This window comes from Caloenas nicobarica, chromosome 3 (assembly GCF_036013445.1).
Source record: "Caloenas nicobarica isolate bCalNic1 chromosome 3, bCalNic1.hap1, whole genome shotgun sequence".
In the NCBI taxonomy this organism is placed as follows: Eukaryota; Metazoa; Chordata; class Aves; order Columbiformes; family Columbidae; genus Caloenas; species Caloenas nicobarica.
In genome coordinates, this window is record NC_088247.1 from 111587580 (window position 1) to 111609270 (window position 21691).

Here is a 21691-nt window from a genome sequence, read left to right on the forward strand (position 1 = left end):
TCTAATTCATATTTAATAAGCTCTTTCTACTTCAAGTGTCAATCTGTTTTGCCCATTACTTTTCATTTTCATAAATATTTGAGTGCAAAATGGTAACTTTTTTGTATCCAGTGGACTAGTGGAAATGGAAGTCTTTTTAGAAAAGCATCAGAAACTCACAAAATCTGAAAGTTTGTATACTCTTACTTTAATTTTGATTGCATACATTTGCACAGATATGGGATATGCCAGCTGCAATAAAATGAAAATAAGTAATTATTTTAAATGCTCGGAGAAAATGCTTTAATAAGTGTTCCTATTTATTGATCTTGTCCTGCAATAATCTGCTGCCTCTCTGAGCTAATAAGCTCCTCACTGTCCAACTCTAATATGTGACCAAAAAGTAAACTCCAGTCAAAATGACCATAAAGTGGTACAAATGCAGATTCACAGTAGACAACAAAAATAGGCTTCTTTAAATTCGATTGAAAGATGCCTTAAACACAAGTTGGCATTGCAAGTATTCTTTCCTCCAAATATTTTAACAGGTTCTTGAAAATAAGTACTGGATAGCTTTATTCAGTAATTTTTATTTCTACACGAAACCAGAATCTCTACTTCTGTAGAGATTCTTCTTGCATTAGGAAAGGCGTCTAGCTCATCAGTGCATTTTGGTTTGTAGTCTCCTCAGCTGGAAGATAAATATCTGTGATCGAGGTGGTAATGTTAATTCATTTAAGGAAACACTCCCAAGTTACTCCCATCTTGGTTTTCTTAAAAAACCGAAGAGATAAAAGCTGATCTTTATTAATTAAACATCTAACATGAATTTATTGAGGTCTAGGATTTTGCAGATGGCAACCTTGTTCTTTTAATATTAATTGGAAAATATCGATTGAAAAAAAGACTAGTCTGTCATGCTGATAATTGTGACCAGATTTAGATATGATCACTAGATCTTCCTGAGATTACAAAGAAGCAGTGACCATCTAATTGGTAAAAAGATTGAACAATATTTTGGTAATCTCTGAGCTTTGGTAACTTATTCTCTGTCGTTCATTTGTATGTCCTGTCTGTATGCTACTATAAAGTGGTTAAATATGGTCTAAGCTGATAAGACTATGCTGTGTAGTATTTACATTTCATGAGCATTCCAAGTTTTATAGCTGTTTTAACAATATACTTTTCTTTAAATTAAGGTTAGACCTGCTGACTGAACACTTCAAAACCACAACTGAACTGATATTTACTTCTTTATAATGACATGCTAAGGTTGAGATAGCCTGATCTCATTTCCTTGATGGCAAGAACAAACAAGTTGTTTCATTTAACGTTACTCAATACATGAAAAATAAAAGTAATCTGTAACTTTCCAAGAAGGTTCTATGTCTTTTGACTTCATATTTGATCTGCTTAAGCACTTTCTTACTATGAAGTTGTGATATTTCACTGTAAAATATTACGGTTATTGACAACTCCCTGACATAGCTGGGAAAATAAATCAATTAGCGCAAGTAAACTCATTTCTAAGAAGAATTAGTATGCACTGTCAGTTTTATACCAGGAGGGATTTCATGAATAAAGCGTAACCTTTGATAATGCAAGACAAATGTTCTGCAGTTTCAGCTTTAAATATAAATGCTTCAGTTTCTCAGCTGAGTTTTAGTGCTGTTACTTCCTTAAGCTGTATCTATTTACACTACTTAAGCATCCAGCCTAAATATATAAATATGCGGTTATTTATTATGTGGATTTAAGTTAAAGGTGCTGTGTGGTCTGCAGCTGTAACATTACCTTGCATGCTCCCAGAAAATAAGCTGTCAATTTATTAACTGAATTTTAAGATCATCTGAACAGCATCAGTTCAAAAACTTAAACATCTTCTATCTGGTTATAAATACTAGCAAAAAAAAAAGAAGTACAAAAACCAAACCAAAACAAAGTCTCAGTGTTCACAGTGTATCAGAGCTCTCCCTTTGTGTACGAAGCGAGACGTGGGTTTCGTAGCGTCTGGAATGCTCTTTTTCTATTGCTGCTAATAACTGTGGACATTTTCAGTGTGGATGTTCAGTACATGCTGTTGTGAATCCCAGGATGATATTGCCATTACTTAGAGCTGTATTTTGCATCGCCTATTCTGTTATTGCTCAGCATGCACAAGGGTAGAGTTAAAATCTTTATTCATTTCATTTAAAAATGTTTCTTTTGTTCTCCTTATCATGTTCTGGCTTTCCCAAGGATATATGCCTTGAACGAAAAGTCACATGTGCATTACTAATTGTGTGCCATTGTATTTACAGTTCCTAGCGGTGGCACTGTGAAGCTACTAATTCTTTTGCTTCACTTGATGTAAAATAATCTGAGTGTCTTTGATAGCAGTGAAACAGTATTAATTGTTTTGTACATTTCTTGGTCACTCTTCTTAGGTGGTCTTCATAATCTATTAGAACTTTCAGCCAGATTTTTGTAATGTCATGCCTCCAGCAGTGATTAAATTGGTAATTAATGAACAGTCCTTGGCAACATAAACCACATCCCGTTAATTTTCCCTTTTGAGTTTTTAGAAGTTGTCATCTCTGTCAGAAAGCATTGCGCCACCTTGCTACGGCCCCTTGGCATGAAACCACGACGACTTGATTTTTTGCAGCCATTAGTAGATCAGAGCAGTAATTTCACAGTATTTTGGTCAGGGTAATTATAGTACCAAGTACCAAGTAGAGTTGGGAATTCACACAAGAAGTCCAGAAATACCAGGTGAGCTTCCTTGTGTTCACTGGGACGTTATGATTAGTTTAATTGGGCTTTGTTTGATTTCAGCCGCAGAGACTCTTTGTGCCACGGCACTGCAGCCACTTTCCACTTTAGTGTTTCTGACCTGCATTGACAGGAACTGGTGCAAAAATGAACTCTTTGAAGTGGGACTCTTTGGGGAGGGCAACTAAAAAAGGGGAAAAGTGATGTTTAGTTTACTGTAGCAAAGCTCGAAACCAGACTGAATACTCTGCATTTTGCAGGTGATCTGATTCAAGTTCTTTTATATTTTCAGCTGGAAGGGATAATATTTCTGCTACGTTCGTGCAAATGTTTAGTAAAGTACTGCATTTAAAAACACGATCTTTTTTTAATCGCTGGCTTTTATATAGCACCTGCTGTTCTTCTTCCTTTGAAGATACAGTCGTTTCTCCCACCAGAAATACCGCGAATCATCTCTTTAGTCCTGCAAACAAATCTGGGCAAATGCATTAATGAGACTGCAGCTGCACTTAGTAGTTCACATGTCACAAAATAGTAGGTAAAGGCATTCATACTTGAGTGACTGCCTATAGGTGTAGCGGCCTTCAGCAGTACATTGTGCACATTAAAGTTTAAATAGTCACTTGCCTGTTGGCTTCAGAATGAAAAGACTGTCACTGGTCACTTCTCCTGAAGCCTTAATGAAACCAAATAGTTTGCTACGAGTTTGGGCCTAACCATTGGGGTGTTTCATGCAGTCTTGTCAGTTGATGTTCATGAATTGACTTGAACGGAGATCAAAGTGTTTCTCAAAATGGAGAAGCGGGGAGAGAGACAGCTCCTTCAATTGCACCACAAGAGCTAATCAAGCCATCAGTTCTTTATGCACTCTGCGTGCCTTTAGAATTTAATACCCAATGGTTTGTCAGGACAAATTGAAATTCGGGGCTTGGGGGGGTGGGGGAGTCCCTCCTCAGCCCGCTGCAAATAAAATACATGCTTCTGTCTTCTGGAGGCTCGTTTTGATAAACTTTCTAATTTAATGTAAAACTGCACTGTTGATTAAATATTTGGGGTTGAAAAAAATAAGGAAAAGGATTCAATGGGCATTATACGCTTTAGTGTTGATTAAAGATCCAGGTTTAAAGTGAAAGAGAAACTAAACTCAGCGTGATTTTTTTGTTTCTTTGATTGCTAATGAACTTTTTTTGCTGAAACATTTTAAACTGGATTCAGCAGATAGTTTTTTGAGTGTCAGCTAAAACAAAGTCATGTGAAAATGCCTCTCTCCCTTCCTCCCTCCCTCTCTCTCTTTTTAATTGATATGATTTAGGCAGAGGAAAATGGTAAGGGGGATTTTTCTATTGCAGAAGCAATTTTTCAGGGATTTAGTCATATTTAGCCTGAAGGTCTTCACACTAATGAGAGCACTTAAGTTACGTCCAGGCGTTGATTAGACAGCTCATCTATCAACTGGAGCATGAGAATTTGTATTTTAGGTACCTTTTATACATTATAAACCTATATGCTTTTTTTAATTACTTTAGACTTTATTTTCCGCAATTTTTTAATTACCTTCCTTCACATCCAAGGTGGCTGTAATGCAACTGACAGAGCACAAACAGTAACGGGGAAAACTCTACATTTGACAAGAAATAATATCAAAACTGTATCTTGTAGAAAATGACATGCTGAATGCAAAGTGCTACCCAGATACATTCCTTAAACTGCCACAAGCCCCCTCAAAGTCTAAATAGATTTATTCAGGAACAAGGAATTATATATATATTAAAAAATGTGCAACCACCACCACCCAAAAAATGGTGAATGTTCGCTCTACTTGTAGGGTTTTTTGCTGTATTTAAAACACAATAGCGTCTTAATTATTTTCTGAACCGTTCTGAAAAGTACAGCTTTTGTAACTTTTTGACATTTCAGATTTAAAAAAAAAAATTAAAACGTTGCCACCAGCTTGCACTATGAGCAGCCGGTAATAACAGTTAAAAAAGCTTTCTGAACTATTTGACAAGATTTCTTAGTGCTGAGGCCATATGCTGTAGCCTTTAAGCTATTTCTTCCTATCAGTTTCATTATCACCTGCCTCTGAGTCTCCAATATCATCAGTAAGCACATGCAGAATCATAATTATGCCATGTACAAGTTCTTTGATAACATGTACAGTTTTCTTCTTAATTCTTTATCAAATGCATTGATCGTGGCATGTGTGCATTGATCCAGGTCCACCATCTGGCTGTGTGTGATAAGCACAGTGGCATCTTTGCATTTCCACTGTCATTCATTGCGCTACAATTTGGCTGCAGGGGAGTAGTGGCTGGGATTAGCCCTGTTCTGCTACTTACTTGCATTTTAAGTTGACACCTCTACAGCGGCTCAGACCACATTACAAACTGAAACACATACGCACGACTTAGTGATGTGACACTCCTCAATAAGCTTACTCCACTAGCTACTCAACAATCTGTAATTGGATTTGTAGGAATAACAGCAAAAGATTTCCTAAGAATTGCTGGGGACAGAAGGTGAAGTTTTCTCATTATTGGCAAAAGGCTAGGTATAGATCCTAGGCGATTGGTATTTTCCATTAAAAAACAAGCTGCCAGCAGTTTGCAGGACATTTAAAAAAAAAAAACAACCTGCAAAATAGGATCCAGGGAGGCACAGAATTTGAGCTTCTTGTATCCATTCTCATCACATGTAAGCAGACTGGGATCCGACCACCCTCCCCTGAAAATTCAGAGGCAGGAGGGGGGAACCAACTTTCGGAGGCTCCCTGCAGCCCGCTCGGCTTTGTTCGGCTGGGAGTGAACCGGGAGCATTCCTCAGGAGGGCACGTCCTCCTCCCTTGGCGCGGCGTTGCCCGCCCGAGAGGGAAGCTTCCCAGGATGGCAGTCTGAAAGATGCTGCTCTCCAGCTTACGCATCCCATACACTTGCCAAAAGTCTTTGTTTCATAACACCACTCTTTTTTTGTTAATTATAAAATCAAGTTTACACAAGAGAAAATCCCTTAAATGGAGCTCAACGAATGTTGACTCCTACAATGAGTAAGCAGCTTCTTTAACTTCTGTGTGTAACTCAGCTAGGGAAAGGCATAGAAAATACCATCTTTAGAGTATTGATCTCTGATAGGACATTTTGCCCTGTCTGGCTGATGGCACCGTCTTAGAATATTTCTCAGCCTGCATGCTTGAGACCCTGTTTGTGGGTAACACCAACAGCATTGACAATTACGGTGACAGGCGTAACAAGCTTCTGCATCCCAACCCCTTAGGTGATTGTTGTCCTTAATTATACTCCCCAGATGAGGGAGAGCACAAACTTGCGTAAGCAGAGAAAATTCCAGGGAAGAAGTTAGCGGAGGGCTTTGTCGCTGCTTTGGGTTTAGATCGACTTTCTCAGTGATCTTCCCTGGGAGCCCCGGCAGTAGGCAGGGCTGCCCTCGCATTGTTCACCAGGAAAGCGCTTTGCTTTTGGTATCGGTGCAGGCGAGCGAGAAGAGCAGGAAAACAGAAAGTGTATTTGGAATTAGGTGTTTCAGCCGTTCCTTAAAACTTGCCATAGAGCCAAGTGCAGTGTGAAATAGAAATGCTCGCCTTGATCGTCGCATAGATGTGCAACTCCTAAAGGGTTAAACGGGTTAAATCTTATTTATCTGAGTAGAACTGCAGGGCTGTTTTGCAGAACGCTCTAGCACAAATAGCTATGGTTCACTTTGACGTTACAATTTTTTTGTTGGTTTCTTTACTTTAAATACTTGAACTGTTAGACCTTTTACTTTTTTCTCTGAAAAAGATGTATTTGTACCAGATTAGAAAAGCTAAACTGTTTCTTTACATTGAATAATCAGCCTGTCATGACAAATCTATCTCCTTCTGCATGAGTAGGTGCCAGTTTGACTAGCTTCTTTTAGGCTCACACTGGGTTTTAAGCTGGATCCATGTGCATGACTGGCAGTGCATTTGTTGGGCCAGATCTAAGGAGCCAGAGAGCGTTCAGCTCCTTTTTGCCTACAAAAGAGCAGCCAGACAACCAGCAAGAGGCCTTGGATGTAGCACAAGGTGATACTTACTTAGTCAGCCGTTCTTTTTTCAAATATATCTGTATATGTTTTTTCATTCAGTAAAGTAGGAGTTTCTCAGTTTCACAATGACACAAGGCATTAAATTACTAATGGATTGTTTTTCTGCAGCCAGCATTCTTCACATCAGAAATATTGTACCAAGTGAATTGTAGATTTTCCAGAACAACATAGATAATATTAAAAAAAAGAAATAAAAATTTCAAAATGCTGGCTAACATTTCTTTAAAAATAACTCCTAGATTTAAGGAGATGTTTTCCATTTTACAGCCACACAGCCCTATTTTATTGTGAATTTGGGGGGCTTTTTTTTTTTTTTTTTCTTAAAGGGGAGAGTTTTGTTACGATGTTGTGGTTCTTCCAGTTTAAGTCTTTGGGCTACTTGTCTAATTAGTCCATCAGTACCATAGACCGTAAGCCAATAGCGACTTCTTTATGACAAGTGATTTGATACTTTTTGTGATATATATTCATGAAAAAATATTTTCAAGCTACATACAGTTTATTGGTAGTAGGTTACCTGATGAAGACACCAGGCAGAAAATACCTAAGAAAGCCACAGAAATCCAAAGCCAATGCACTTTTGTTTACATCAAGTGATCCCTGCTTAGCAATTCTTATTTTGCTTGCTACCTGTGTATTTGAAGCTGTTCTGAAATGGTAGGAGAGACCAAACATAAATGTGGTCCCTAGAGTGATCAAAGATTTAATCTGACCAGATGGGACAAACTTGAGAAAGATTTTGACTTTCCACTCTGTTTTTCAACAAGAAAGGCTGGTTGTTTTTTTTTTTTTCTCTCCCATCCTTTCTTTGTTAGAAAAGGCAGAGATCAGGCCATCCCCAGAGAAATGAGCAGGTGTGGCCATTTACAAGCATGTCTGGTTATATTAGAAACCAACATAAGTAAAGTTTGAAATGGTTTGAAAAGATCTGCTAAACAGTTTTAATGTTTCATCCCAAATCCTATTTACTCAAACAAGAGCCGATCAAGGTCACAGTAAAACCCAGTCTGCCCAAACCTTTAAAGCCCGTGTAATTTTTTTATTTTTTAAATTTTTTTAATTCTGTCTTCTCTACTAACTGAATAGGTACATTTTGGTAATCCTTGCCTCTGGACAAGCACAGAAGTCTTTTTCTTTTTGAATGGCTAGTAACAGAGCCGTTCTTCCTGTCTAATGATGAAAGAGGTGGCAGTCAAGTTCTTTCTCTTAAATGTGCTGTGCACTCAGGGCAGACCACAGACAATTTTGAAACCTACAGCTACAGGAATCGCTCCCCCTTATAGGTACAATTCTGGTTTAATTTTGTTGCTATGGAGTATCACTAATTTACCACTTCGCCGCCGACCCCAGTCTATGGACATGGTAAAGAATTTTCTTTTTAAACGTCAAATAAATGCAGGTCACAGGATTATATTTTTTATAGGAAGAAGATAATATGTTATCAGACTTCTGGTGTAAACTCAATTTGGATCCTCCCAAAATTCTGCCAAAGGGTGACTGAAAATCCCTGGCAGAGGTTTTGGTTTCTTTTTTAGAAAATGCGAGAAGATAGCAGAATTTTTACCGATTTAAGGAGACGGGTTTTATGGGGGTGGCTGTTTTTCTGGTGTGGTGTTTTTTCGTCGTTGTTATTGGTTTTTTGTCCCTGCAAAACTCCACCACTCTCAATATTTTACTGAGTTGGTCAGCTCTCAGCTTCTGACACCACAAAGCGACATTGCTGGCTGGGTAATGATCTCGGGAACTGCCCCGCCAGCATTTCACATTCAAATTCACCTTCCCAAATCCACAGCATCATTTTTGGCCAAAGTAATGTCAGTCATTGCCATCTGCGGCAAGTACAAAAAGGACCCCCTAATGGCAGCCATTTTTATTTGTTTCTTAAGATCCAAAGGCTGCTGAAAGAACAATTGGATAAAATTGAAGATTGGAGAAGCTTGATTTTCTTGTTCCAGTGAAATGAAACTCCCGTCCTTTTTTTCTTCCCCTCACCCTTAAAAGCCAGAGTCTGCTAGGGGGTTGTAGCTGTGTCAAAGCCGTTGGGATGCCACTGCTGATCACTTTAATTACTAGGACTAAGGAGGATAAAATTAAAAGTAGCACCATTGAAGCAGTGGAAGAAAGCTTGCCGAGATGTCGGTGAACTGTGAAATATAAAAACTGCATACCAATACATTTTTATAGGAGGGAAACAAGGAATTACATTACTTATTCTTCAAGAGTTTGTCCTTAAATGGTGAAGTTTTCCTCGCTGTGCATCCGTGTGGCAGGTTTTTAGACCATTACAAAGTAATTGGGGGAAAATAGCAGAGCAAACTTTAATGTCTCTTTGGCATGTTAGTAGGTTCATGCCAGAGGGTGAAAGATTTTACCGAGTTTTCTCTTCAACTGTACAGGAAAAAAATTGTTGTATGTGTGTTCGCATGGTCCTTTCGTAGTGCAGAGCTTCTTTTTGTGTCTTTTTTTTTTTTTTTTAAATATCTATTCATGACTCTGCACTTCTCCCGAGTGCTTGCCTTTCCAAAATCTAGGGGATTGACTTGCTGTTTAATAATTGTTTTGTACCTCAAAACTTTATCTACCTACTTTTCTACTCTCAGTTTCATTGCTCCTTCCATCAGTGTTCCCCCTGCCAAGCTCAGTAAGTGAAGGTTCAAATACCTGAATTGAATTTAAGCGAGAACTAGGCTGTTTTTTCTCTTTTTCCACTGGTGATTATTGGCTTAATCAGCACAAACACAAGCCACAATAATCTGTGTTTGCTTGGAGATCCTCGGGATGTTAATGACTATGCTAATAATCCAGGATACAAGTTCTCTTTCAGGAGGAGGGGAGGAAAGGAGAGGGGGGAGTCAGCCGGCTCAGTTTAGGGCACATTTGCCACAAACACGTAACTGGCCTTATTTTAAACTACGGCGGCTCTGGTAGATTAAATTGTTTGATGTTAAACCACACAGGAATCTTGAAATAAATTTTGCACATTCCTTCCTAAATGTAATTTAAATCAAACCCAGAAGTTCCTGTATCCCAGGAATTACAAATAGTAGAGATTTGTGCTGGTTTAGTTCATGTAAAATTGAACGTAATTTATGTTACCGAATACCAGAGGTCGAAATAAAATCGGTTGCTGTATCAATTGGCTAGCTAGAAATTACATTAAATTGATCTATTATAGTGCATAGGAGCAGGGGGGAAGCTTTCCAGTTGTCTTTTCTAATGTGTACTTTACCAAATAAGTTTTTTTAATAGAACTCTTGCTTTGTGCCTTCTGGGAAGTTAAAAAGCGAGAAAGCAAACAAAGCCGATGTGCCATCCCGCTGCCTTGCAGGGCCCGGGCAGAATTGTCTTTCCGCGGGAAGGGCATTAGTAGAAAAGTAAATCAAGGCAATCTGATAGGGAATCAGGGTTCTGTCACTCAGAGACAAGATATTGTGCTGTGTCCATATACTTTGTTTACTGTAGGGTTTTATGAGTTGTAACCTGCCCATGCAAGCTGTTAATGAGGCTAAATCTTGCTGCTTGAGGATTGAATTAACAGCACACCTCTGGGCTAATGGTTATAAACAGAAAGTCCCATTAGGGCTGCATTCTGATTCAGTCATTTGCATTTTTCCTATTGTGCCGAGAACAATGCTGAGTAAATAGCTACAAACAAACAATTTACATGGAAATGGGTAAAATGTACCTAATTAGTATTTTGTGCTTGTTTTATTAATGATTGCTTAAACTAAATAGCACCGAGCAGCAGCTCTCAGCAGCATCTGCAGGTGTGGGGGTGCCGGGTTTCTGGGTCGGTGGGAAAGCTGCCAGGACGGCTCTCCAAAATTAGGCAGTTTGTTATATTCCACTTAGTTCAGGTCAACTGCTTGTACCTGGGCTTTTTCCTGGTCATTATGTCAATAATATGAACTTATTGGCAGATTTGACTTAAAGCCAAATGCTGACTTTGTTGCGCTTACAAGCGTTTATAATATTGCAGGGGAGGCGGGGGGGGAAACACTCCAAACTTTTAAAAAAAAAACCCAAAATGTAGTTTTCAGGTGAAAACTGAAATAGTTTCCCTTATACTTTAATTGATTCTTATAAATACGTTTAAACACTTTTTCTTAACGATTTTTTAGTATGGTAGGTTAGTCTTTTCCAAAATTTCATGCTGTAGAACTTTGCTAATTTATGTAACTGAAATATTACCGTCCTTCTAAGATAGTTACAAACTTTGACAGTGCTCTCTGGGATAGTTCAAATATGATCTCTTTACTTACTGACCAAAGCCTCACTAGTAGGATGTTTTAAAGAGATGCAAAGTCTTTTCTGCTCTGGCATCTTTTTTTCTTTCATTCATTTTCATTAGTTTAGTTGGAGGGGGGGTTGTTTGTTTGTTTGTTTTTAAAGATCTATCCATTGGAGTCGAAGGATTACATTCCTTTCTGTGCTTCAGATTAGATGTCACTTTACACTTTGAAGTCAGCTTGGTGATTGGAGTAACTGAAAGAAACATCTGGCTTCTCGTTTCAGTTCTATGAGAGAATATTACTCAAACAAGTAATTCAATTTAGTAAAACCATTTTTATAGCCACGGTAAAACTTTTTGTAGTTATTGCTATGAGATAAAAGTGTCATTTTCGATTTTCAAATGTCAGTTTTCATCAAGGTATTTTTATGGAATATAATTTATAAATTATTTACATTGCAAATAATTATGTTTCTAATGCATTAATAATTTGGGGGATGCTTTAAGAAAAAATCTGATTCATGGATGTCTTTAAAAATTGTGGTGTGACACCCAACTGATATCGAGCATCCTATTTATAATGTGGGCCAAGCACCATGCTGTAAACCAGTTACTATCATGATGATCAGATTGAGAATGAAATTGCATTTCTGTCAATTACTGAGTTGGCAACTGTTCAATATATCTTAGCAGCAAGATGAAGAGCGGCATCGGCAGCTGAGAGAGCGAGCTCGTCAGCTAATAGCAGAAGCTCGATCTGGAGTGAAGATGTCAGAACTTCCTAGCTACAGTGAAATGGCTGCAGAAAAGTTGAAAGAAAGGTCAAAGGCATCTGGAGGTGAGCTGAGGAACCTTGTATATTATTCCTATGGTAAACTAGAAACCAGAGACCTTTTTGGATATCACTTCTATTCGCACTTCAAAACGTTGTTGTTCATCGGGTGCACATATCAAAAGACCTGGCTGTAGATATGTTTCCTAAATCAGTACTGTGTCACTTCATTTCCAACAATTAAAAGAAAAGCAGATATGTAATCGAAAGAAAAAGGTGGTATGTGAACAAGTAGCTCATATTGGCCCATTATTTACAAATTTGTCGTTACCCACAGTTTTTTAGTATTTTATGATTGTTGGTTGAATACATATATATTTTTATATCGGAGCATGGACATAATTTTGGGGGAAAACAACATTAGAAATACTTAAGAAACTTATTTTGTATTAAATGTATTCAAAAGACTGCTGGGCAAGAGAATTTTAAAGGCAACCCAGGGGACGCGAGGGCAACAACCTTTTGATTTTAAATGGCAATCTTTTGACATACGACTTGCCTTTACAGATTTTGAGTTGTAATATTGCTATAATGTTATTAAACTGACTTTGAAATGTCGTTAAAATTCATATACCTGACAACGCTACGAACTGGAGTAATGTAGTGTCACTCAAGCTCAAATGGGTGCTGAGCACATGTTCCAGTAGAGGCTTCCTGCTCTTTTAGTGTCTTCTACATATGCTAAGGGAAAATTGTGTTTCTCATGCTAACACTCAATTATAAGCCAAAGTGTCAGGAAAATCCAGCCTTACATTCACAATGCACGTAGATTCAACAACACCCCTTTTTTCTTCTCTACTACGTGTATTTTATGTGCATAACTATTTAAATATAGTCTCATTGCACCCTAAACCCTACCCTTCTGTTCCATTTAACACCAAAGAGAAAAGCAGTTAGTTGTATGTCTCCCTTTGGGTTTGGTCTTCAGTTTTTCTCACTTTGCCTAATAAACCAAGCTTGCCAAGATAACTCTCTTTTGTGGTAAATAGGGAAATTACATCCTTGAAGGGGAGGGAGCAAGACAGGCCAGGCAAAATTGCACAGGACTTGTATATTAAGTAGACTATGGTGTTCTTCAGCCCTTTTCACAATTTATGACTCCCCATTCTACGTTATTTGATCACTTCTTCCTCACTGTTTTATCATGCCTGTGCATAGCTGTTCCTGCCATTTCTCCCCTCCAAGTAAGGTACATTTTCTGGGTATATCCGAAGTGCTCACCTGGGTGGTAGTTGCCCTATTTTGTCACAGTGTCACACTTGTGGTGTTGCTAAATAACCTGGTGTGGTGCTTTCTGGGATGTGCCCTTCCCTGTTCACATTTTCCTCTGAATTTTGCCATTGCTATTCCTACCATTCATTCAGTTTATAAACAGTCTCAGACGTAACTGTGCGTTGTGCATATATAATGGAAAAAAAAAAGTATTTATACATATAGACTGCATATGCACTCAGAGAGTTTCGGTGTTATTTAAGTAGGAGACAGTATCAGTACTGATGACAACTTGTTTATAAAGTTATTGACACTATACTTGTTGGGTTTTGTACAGTATAATAATTTCAATGCTTCCTACTTTTGCACGTGCTTGGAGTTATGTACTTGGTTTATATTTCCTACTTTGATTTTTCTTTATTTGTACAGTTTTTTGACGAAGCTATTTGAACTTCTTTTGGACTTACAGTTTTCATTTTCTGTCTCCTTTTATTCATCTTTGCTCTTTTCATGTCAATGTGCATTTTATAGCACCTCCTTCTACTTATTCATTTTCACAAAGCTTCCCTTATGGCACATTTTCCACATACTTCTACCACACCACTCAAGAAATTAATTCTTCTAAAATGGAGTAGTTCTGTGAAATGACACCACCACTTGATAAACCAAATAAATGATAATTATTTCTAGGTTTAGTCTTTTTCATTTATTTTCACCAGACATTAGGATTTAATAGACAGTCTCCTTATTATAACTGAGTATTGCCTCTGACTGCATTCACATGTAGTAGGGTTTTTTCTGTGTATAGTGCTTTATTCCCTATACGATACCCAAGACAAGCTCATAATAACATCTTCCAAGCTCTCTTGTCCATTATCCTTCATTAATCTCTCCTTCTGCATTGATTGCTACGTTTTAATTTATGAAAAGGAATGTACCAAATAGTTTTTCTCTCAATTCAGTTTTTCCAGAAAAAAGTGACATTTCAGCTGTGAGATTTTGGAGTTTTTAAAGACTAACTTCTTGCTCACTATTGTAGGTGAAAATGTGATCTCTTTCAGTGTTCCTATATGCTCATTAAGAGTTTCATGCTTTGGCACTAGTGCTACATTCTCTGGTAAAAGGCTTTATTTAATCATGGTCTGAAAAACTCAAATGCCTATGGCAAGTTGAAACTTTCCTGGATAAGCAGGATCCTTTGCTATGAAATCCAGTCCTTTTCATAGGTTATTTGGCATGTGAGACAGAAAATACTTTTTCCTGCCAACTGCCAGAGGGTTTGGGATGGCAGCTTCGAATTTATTAGATGTCCCACTAGCTTCAGGCTGATAAGCGGATGCCTTGAGATGGGTCCAGGGACGGGATCGAGATAGGAATCCAAATACCCTCCTTTTTCCCAGCAGCAACGGGACAAAGGAATTGACATCTTATCTAGGTATTGTCCCCATGCAGTTGGATACCTGTCGACTCTTGTGGGATTTGGGTAGTGTGTTTTCTTTACTCTCTGGCACATCTCCATCCTTTATTTGAGATGGCGTCTTTGTGAGGATGTGGCTCAGATAGAGAGGTGGCGCATAGGCAGCGGAGGGAGGGAACAATGGAGAGGACAGGGGGTAAAACAAGTATAGTGCGAAGCAGCTTTGGTGAAAAAAGTACTAAAAACACAGGAGAAGCAACATCCAAATGTATTGTAAGAGAATAAAAGTTTTCAAAAATTTTGGAATTAATACCAAAAGCTGGAAAGGTGTGCTGCAGTTAAAAAACTCGCCACAGAGAGCCCACTGACATTGCATTGCACTTACATGCTTAATGTTTTCTGGCTATGTTACAGATTTTACTTCTGAGGCAATGATTTGGAGGGAATGTACATGGTAGCTCAGGCTTACTCATCATGCTTACACTCCGACTCATAGAACAGTGTTAAGTCCATGATTTAATATTCTTAACAGGCAGTATTTGAATCTGTAGGCAGTTACTGCTGTACTTTCTTGTCCTGAAATCTCATTTCAATTCTGCAGTTCTTCCATTCCCCTCTTTTACTTCCTTTATTATGGTTCAGATGCTCCTGTCCCATCCTCTAGCCTTAAAGTGAACTCTGTACCTGAAAGTAAATAAAGCAAATATCTGAATATTTGCAAGCTTGAAGGATTTCCCTGAGACAATCCTGGAGGCATCTTCCCTAAAGAGCAAGTACTGTTCACGCAGCTCCAGTGACACCTTATAGACACTTCTCCCACTAATGTCATCCAACCCCCATCAGTGCTTTTACCTCTGTATGAAAATTGTTCCTTTTTGGTTTTGTCTAGAAATTGATGTAATCTGCTGCAACTCCATCACATGTGGACAAGCTTCAACCAAGTCAAGAGAATATCAGTTTAACCACAAATTAAACCTAAACTTAAGCTGAATAGTAAGACATATGAGCTATAAAATGCCTGTGGATCTTTTTTCCACCAATATTCTGGCATCTCCATTTGGTTCCAAAAGATTCTTATTTATCTCTCTTCAGTCCAGACTGCAGTCCAGGCTGTGTGGGTAGTGGTCAGTGCTGTTTAGTTGATAACTTAAACCTTTATCTTTAATTCTGTTTGCTTCTTCATGACATAGTGAAGCTTTGCTGTCTTTCTAGGATCCACATTTACATACTTTTGAAGGAAGCAGTTCTTTAGTACTCTGCTAAATATGTGCCCTGGTTCTAGACCAAGTGGTTTAAGTTTTTCACACTAGTAATTTGTTCTTTTCATAAAAGATATCTGTTATCTCTTCGTCGTGTTGTTCCTTTTATCATTTATAATTGCAAAATCTTGTTGCAACATGCTCTCTAAACACATTTCCCTTTTTAATACACTGAAAGAATATTGGACTGGGAAAAAAAGAAGGCAGGGAGGAACTAGAGTGGTTTAAAATAAGTAATCTGTTGATTTTGAAAGATATTTGAAAATTTCTCAAATTACTTCAAATGAATGTTTTAAATTGAATTTTTTTAATGAAGTGTAAATGTTCTGATAATCATATTCAGTCAAAGCCTGCCAACTTTAAATTAAATACTAGGTCAGGTCATGATCTGACACTAGGAACTGGTGTCTTCGACATTCCCGTCTCTTTTGTTACCTAAAATGGTGGTGTCAAAGACAATGCCTCTGATCTCATCTCACTATATTAAATTAAAGGAAATCAAATAATCTAATATAAGCATTCCCTTAGTATGCAGCAGTCTTAAACCCTGTCATCTTGTTTGGATTGTTTTGACGCATCCAGCATCCTGCTGAATGGCTGGTACTTGTGAGCTGACCTTGCGAGCTGACTTCTTTGGGTGCTGTGGAAAGTCGTCACCTGCCTCTAGGCTCACAGTGGTTTTGGCTTCCCTCTATCACGCTGGTGTCCTCCTTTCTTCCTCTTCGACCTCTTCCAAGTGTCCATGGCCCTTTGCTGCTGTTAGCCCGGTCACGCTTTCAGTGTGGGTTTGAGAGCACCGCGGCCTGAGTGCCACTGAATTTCTCTGACACCATCATGAAGGATTTAAAATCATGTGAGAAGTCTGATTCCTCATTATAAAAAGTAGAGATGCTTCGAGGAAAATTCAAAACTTCACAATTGCTGCTGTTGCTGCTTTACCATTCTCTATTTTCTTTTTAGTCTGCTTTGTACCCCATTCCTTTCTCCATGATGATCACACTGGGCCCTTCTGCTTTGTCCACCTGCCTCTGCGCTACCTGAATCAACGCAAGTCCAGATCGCAGAACCATCTGGGTGAATTTAAGTGGGAACAGAAAGGATGTCACGGGGACTCCTGGGTGCTTCTGCCCATCCAGTTGTACACCTGAAGCACCATCTGTCAGGTCCCAGGTCTGGTCACAAGATCCTGGTTTGGTCAGGGAGAGATGTTCTTCTCCATCCATCTGGCTCAAGCTGGGGTAGTTTGGAAGAAAGCTGACTCTTCCAGGGTCCATTGAGAATTAGTGGAGAGGAGCCCAGGGAAGTCATTGTGGTCAGCTGAACGGGAAAGGTCCTGCTTCACAGACTGCTGCTCCATCATACCTGCAACACATGTTGAATGAGACACTGAAATGGAAACTTCTTTGCTCCTGTCTGTTGCAGCAAGAGCCTTACCCTGAATCGGCAGAGGTCTGCGAAAGACGTTGATTTGTACAGAGGAGTTGAGGGAGCAGCTTGTTAGAAAAGAGTAGCAGACAGATTAAAATTCAGCAGACTCCTAAAATGGGAATTGTAGGGACTGTGGAGATAAAAAGTAGTGAAAAGAAATAACTGTATGACCGTCCTGTCTGCAACATGGGACATGGGCCTGAAGTGCAAACTTCAGGTCTGGGGATGAGGTTTGGTGTATTTGAAAGACAGATGATGAGTGATCAGCACCAGTCTTGGCCCAAACTTTCTCAAACTTCTGGTGTTCAGGATTACAGCATCTTGGTACTATGTTTAGGATCCTTTTTGTTTATATGGCATTTGAATGTACCAATATCCTGTAATTATAATTAGTATTTTTTCCTATTATGAAGTGGTTTAAAGTTCCTTTAGTTGCTACATGTGTCATCTTTCTCCAGACACACTCCAGCCTTCTCTTTTTTGTCATTTTTACATGCATGCATACATACGTAGGAAAAAAAAATTGTATAAGTCTGAACAAGTGTAGGTAGCATTTGATATGAGACTTTAAAGTGAGTAAATACAATGCTTTGAAAATACTAATCTAGCTTTTATGGACTTTAATTTCATTATATATTTGTATTGAAAATGTGAGTCAGGATTTTTTCTGGCATCTGCCTCACAATTCAGCACTTGCTATTTGATCTTCCTCAGGTTACTTACTCTTTCTGTGCCATAATTTACCTACACCATCATCATCATCGTAATTATAATAATCGCCTACTTCTTTAAACATTACAAGGCTCATTTACAAGTGATATTCACAAGCTGCTCTGAGAAACTTGGTAGAAAAGATCCCATAAAAAATATAATTAGAATTTATTATTTTATTTAAAATGCATGTAGCTTACAAACAATGCTGATTCAGAGTGGTGCAGTAATCTGTGAGTGTGCTCTTGCTACACCTGAGGTCAGCTCTTGCTCAGCATGATGTTCCAGGTGGTAGTTTTCCTCCTTGTATCAGACGTGGCAGGAGAAGCTAAGACCTAAGCAAGGTATGGTGATCACTGGTCTGTGATATATTGTGCAAAGTAAGGAGCAGCAAGTCTCACTGAGCTGGGAACTCAGTACCCAAAGCTGCTGCCTTTCTCAAGAGACTGCAGCTCCCAGGTGCTTCTGCTGGCCAGACCCATCCAAACCTGCCGTATGCCAGCTTCGGCACCCATCCGGCCTTATAGAGAACTGGGAGCCTAGGGGAGATTATTTTGGCTCAAGTTATAAGGAAAAGCATGTGTGCTTTTCAGAGTTAGCCAGAGACTGAGCACAGAGAACAGCCACTGCTGAGGCCAGACTCTACCTTTATTGTAGCAGGAGTTTCCAGCAGAGTCCCCTGAGTGTGTATTGAATTGCATCAGTTTAAAGATAAATCTGTGAGTGGACAGAGTGAAATCTCCTTCCAGACTTATTTAATGATTTGCATTTTTATCATAACTCAGTTTGTTCTCTGAAGCATTCATTTTTTTTAGTGATGTGTTGCATGTATGTAAGAAAATACTAACCTTAATGCTGTGTGTTCCTACAGATGAGGATGAGGATGATGATAATATTGAGATAGATACTAACGAAGAGGTTCCTGAATGCTCTGGTACTGGAGGTGGAGATGAGCTTACTAACCTAGAAAATGACCTTGATTCAATGGGTAATTTAAATAATGACTATTTTGTGTATTTTGCATGACTAACACTCCATCATCATATAAGTATTAATGTGCTGCTTCTCTCTGTCATAGCTTTGTTCCTTTGTGCCTTTTCAGGTCTTTTAAACCCTAATGCTTGTTCTTTTTTAATATTTTGCATTCGCACTTAGTTGAAATTTAAAATCGGCAACAACATGGTTATTTCCAACAATAGCAGATTTAAATCTCTCATGCTGTTTGGTGGGGAAGGAGACCCCAAGCCAGATTTTTAAAGCAAAGCCACCTGAAATCTCCCTGCTTGGATTGTCCTAACAAAGCAAGGTAGAGAGGCCAGAGGAGCGAGCAGTCGCGTTGGTGAGTACAGCTGCCGCTCTCTGCGCTGACATCCTGGTCCATGCGCCCAGTGGAGAGGAGCAAACATGTCTCTGTGTTTCCGTGTAAGCTCGTTATCCCTCTGGTTGCTTCCTGAGGGACAGTTCTTGTATTTATACCTTGTTGTTCCAGTGGGGACATCGAGGGAGAAATTTGAATGGACTTAGTCCTATTTACAAAAGTTCAGGTAATAGGTTTTTAACAAATAAAAATATTCAAGGGAGCAAGTCAGCTCGAGCCTGGAGAAGTGTGGAAACCACAATTCAGCACCAGGATAAAGGCAGTACGAGAGAGAACTTCTTACAGCATCCTCTGACTTGGTTTTGCCCATGCCACTGGACCCAAGTTTGCAGTCCATAATATATTAAATCAAAATATTTCATTTAGTGTTTGCTCTTTGTCAATTAAAACAACCATGATGAGTATATATAGCACCTTCTTTCTAGTCTTTTTTTAATGCTAAAGATTTGAGTCATGTCCTTTGTTTTTGTTTTTTTTTTTCTTATATTTGAGGATTTCCAAACACATTAGAAAATATATTTAGTGTTTCCAGCACTTGAATTAAGCTGATTTAGGGCAGAATCATGGCAAATAATTTTCCAATAAATACTGGTTCATTTAGAAGAAATAGAAAATCAGTAAATGAATATTCCTGTCACACAGCCCCAGTGACTTACCAACATTTATTTCTGTGGGCCTTTTTTCTTGAGAGATGCCTTCTCAGGGGTACAAACCCACTATCCAATGCGTCATCTCCACCATGGGAAGACATTCTGGAAAACAGCTGGGACATCATGTTGCAGTTCAGTCTGCACTGTAGCCAGAGGGACAAATGACTGGGGGAGGCAATGGGCAATGATACAGAAAGCCGTCTAATGCTGTGATAGAAATCAGTGTACACAGATTTCAGTGGGATTCTGCCAATTCATAACAAGTTCTAATGAAGACTAAATCTCCTGGGAGCACTGAAACGCAAAACTGTAAGGGGCATTTCACATTTACGATCACAATGATCATCTTAATTTGTTTGTCCCCTGCTGAATCTTAGTCTCTCCCTTCTCTCTCAAGAAGAAAAAACTTTTAAAAATTATTTTTACTGCCGGTTGTTGGTTTTAAAGATTGCATCTGTCTGTGTTTCTCAGTACTGCTATCATACACTGTTGTGAATGTATCTGATAAAATGTCAGCCTCTTATATCACAGTTATTACATGATGTTTGTGTATAAACGCCTGCAAATGTGCATGTGCTTACATGTGAGCCTCAATTAAGGGCACCCTGACTGGGTGTGCCAGAGGAAAGGGAAACTATCCTTCGTCATCGCCCAGCCCAGCCCGCCGCTGCTGCAGGCCCGCATCATTTGGTTGCCAGCATGCCAAAAATATTTTGGTTAACATGAATCGGAGCACTCCAAACCTTGGAAGGAGCTGTGTGGCAAAAGTCATGGCTTCACTTCCCACACCAGCTAGAAGTTACCAGCCTGTGGTGAAAAACTCAGGCTGTGCCTATAGAAAAATGCAGCAACTTCTGTTTTCTCTGTGTTTGACCCAAGGCCCAGAAGTACATGCATAACATATGCAGGTGATGCTTCATTCGCTCCATTTCAGGGGTGATTTCTCGCATGGTGCTGCATGTAGAGTATGTCTGGGGGCTTCTGCGTAGCGTTACTCTGCCTTCCTACCCAGGGTTAGCTCCATAGACCTGTGCTGTGGTTTGTTATTAACACCTTTCTCCTTATTATGTGTGTATGTGTAGGTAACTGTGTGTGTAGGTGTGTTACAAATTCATATAGTCAACGGTCACGTACAGAATGAGCATTATTGGGAGGTAAAATTCTCAACTCTTGTTTCTTTGGGCTCTGATCCAAGTTGCTAAAACTGATGAAAAAAATTTGGGGGCTTTGGCAGATTTTCCAATCTGTCCCTTCAGTGCAGTTATCAAGCATTTTACGGGTCTCCCGGCTTCAATGTATTCTATAAATCATAGTAAAATATTACTAGCAAGCTGTCTCTTTTGATACTGAAATTTTAATGTTGAGAAGCTGTGCCAGGGAGCCTTAGGATGAATTAGTAGTTCATAAACTTGAGGGGTTATCAGTACTTAGAATCTGTGATAAATTGTTATATGTCATCTTAAAATAAATGGTTCTTTAAGTGTGTTTTTATACCAAAGTATAGGTATGTACAAGTTGGGATTAACTTAAAGTAAATATTGTCTGCTTTCTGTTTTTTCATCTGCTGTCTTCAAGCACGTTTACATGTTCAGCTGAGTGCTACATATATATATAGAGAGAGAGAATTTAGGCATTATCTGTGTACATTACACAAGTCTACGCCAGTCCAAATAGCAAAAAAAAAAAAAAAAAATCCCTCTAGTTTTTACTTTTTCAGTTTGAAATGATAGCAAAGTGAATGAAATCTACCTCTTACATTG

General features: G+C 38.8%; 1 protein-coding gene across 9 annotated transcripts in view; it reads left to right on the forward strand.

Annotated features, from left to right (window-relative positions):
- EHBP1 (EH domain binding protein 1) overlaps nucleotides 1-21691 on the forward strand; it is a 224540-nt gene that overhangs the window by 159653 nt on the left and 43196 nt on the right. For 5 of the 9 annotated variants that reach the window (XM_065631700.1, XM_065631699.1, XM_065631701.1 and 2 more), the window contains 2 exons: nucleotides 11735-11882; nucleotides 18775-18891. In XM_065631700.1, coding sequence (XP_065487772.1) covers nucleotides 11735-11882; nucleotides 18775-18891 — 265 coding nt within the window. The remainder of the gene's footprint in view (nucleotides 1-11734; nucleotides 11883-18774; nucleotides 18892-21691) is intronic. The other 4 variants (XM_065631703.1, XM_065631704.1, XM_065631705.1 and 1 more) reach the window with 1 other exon arrangement.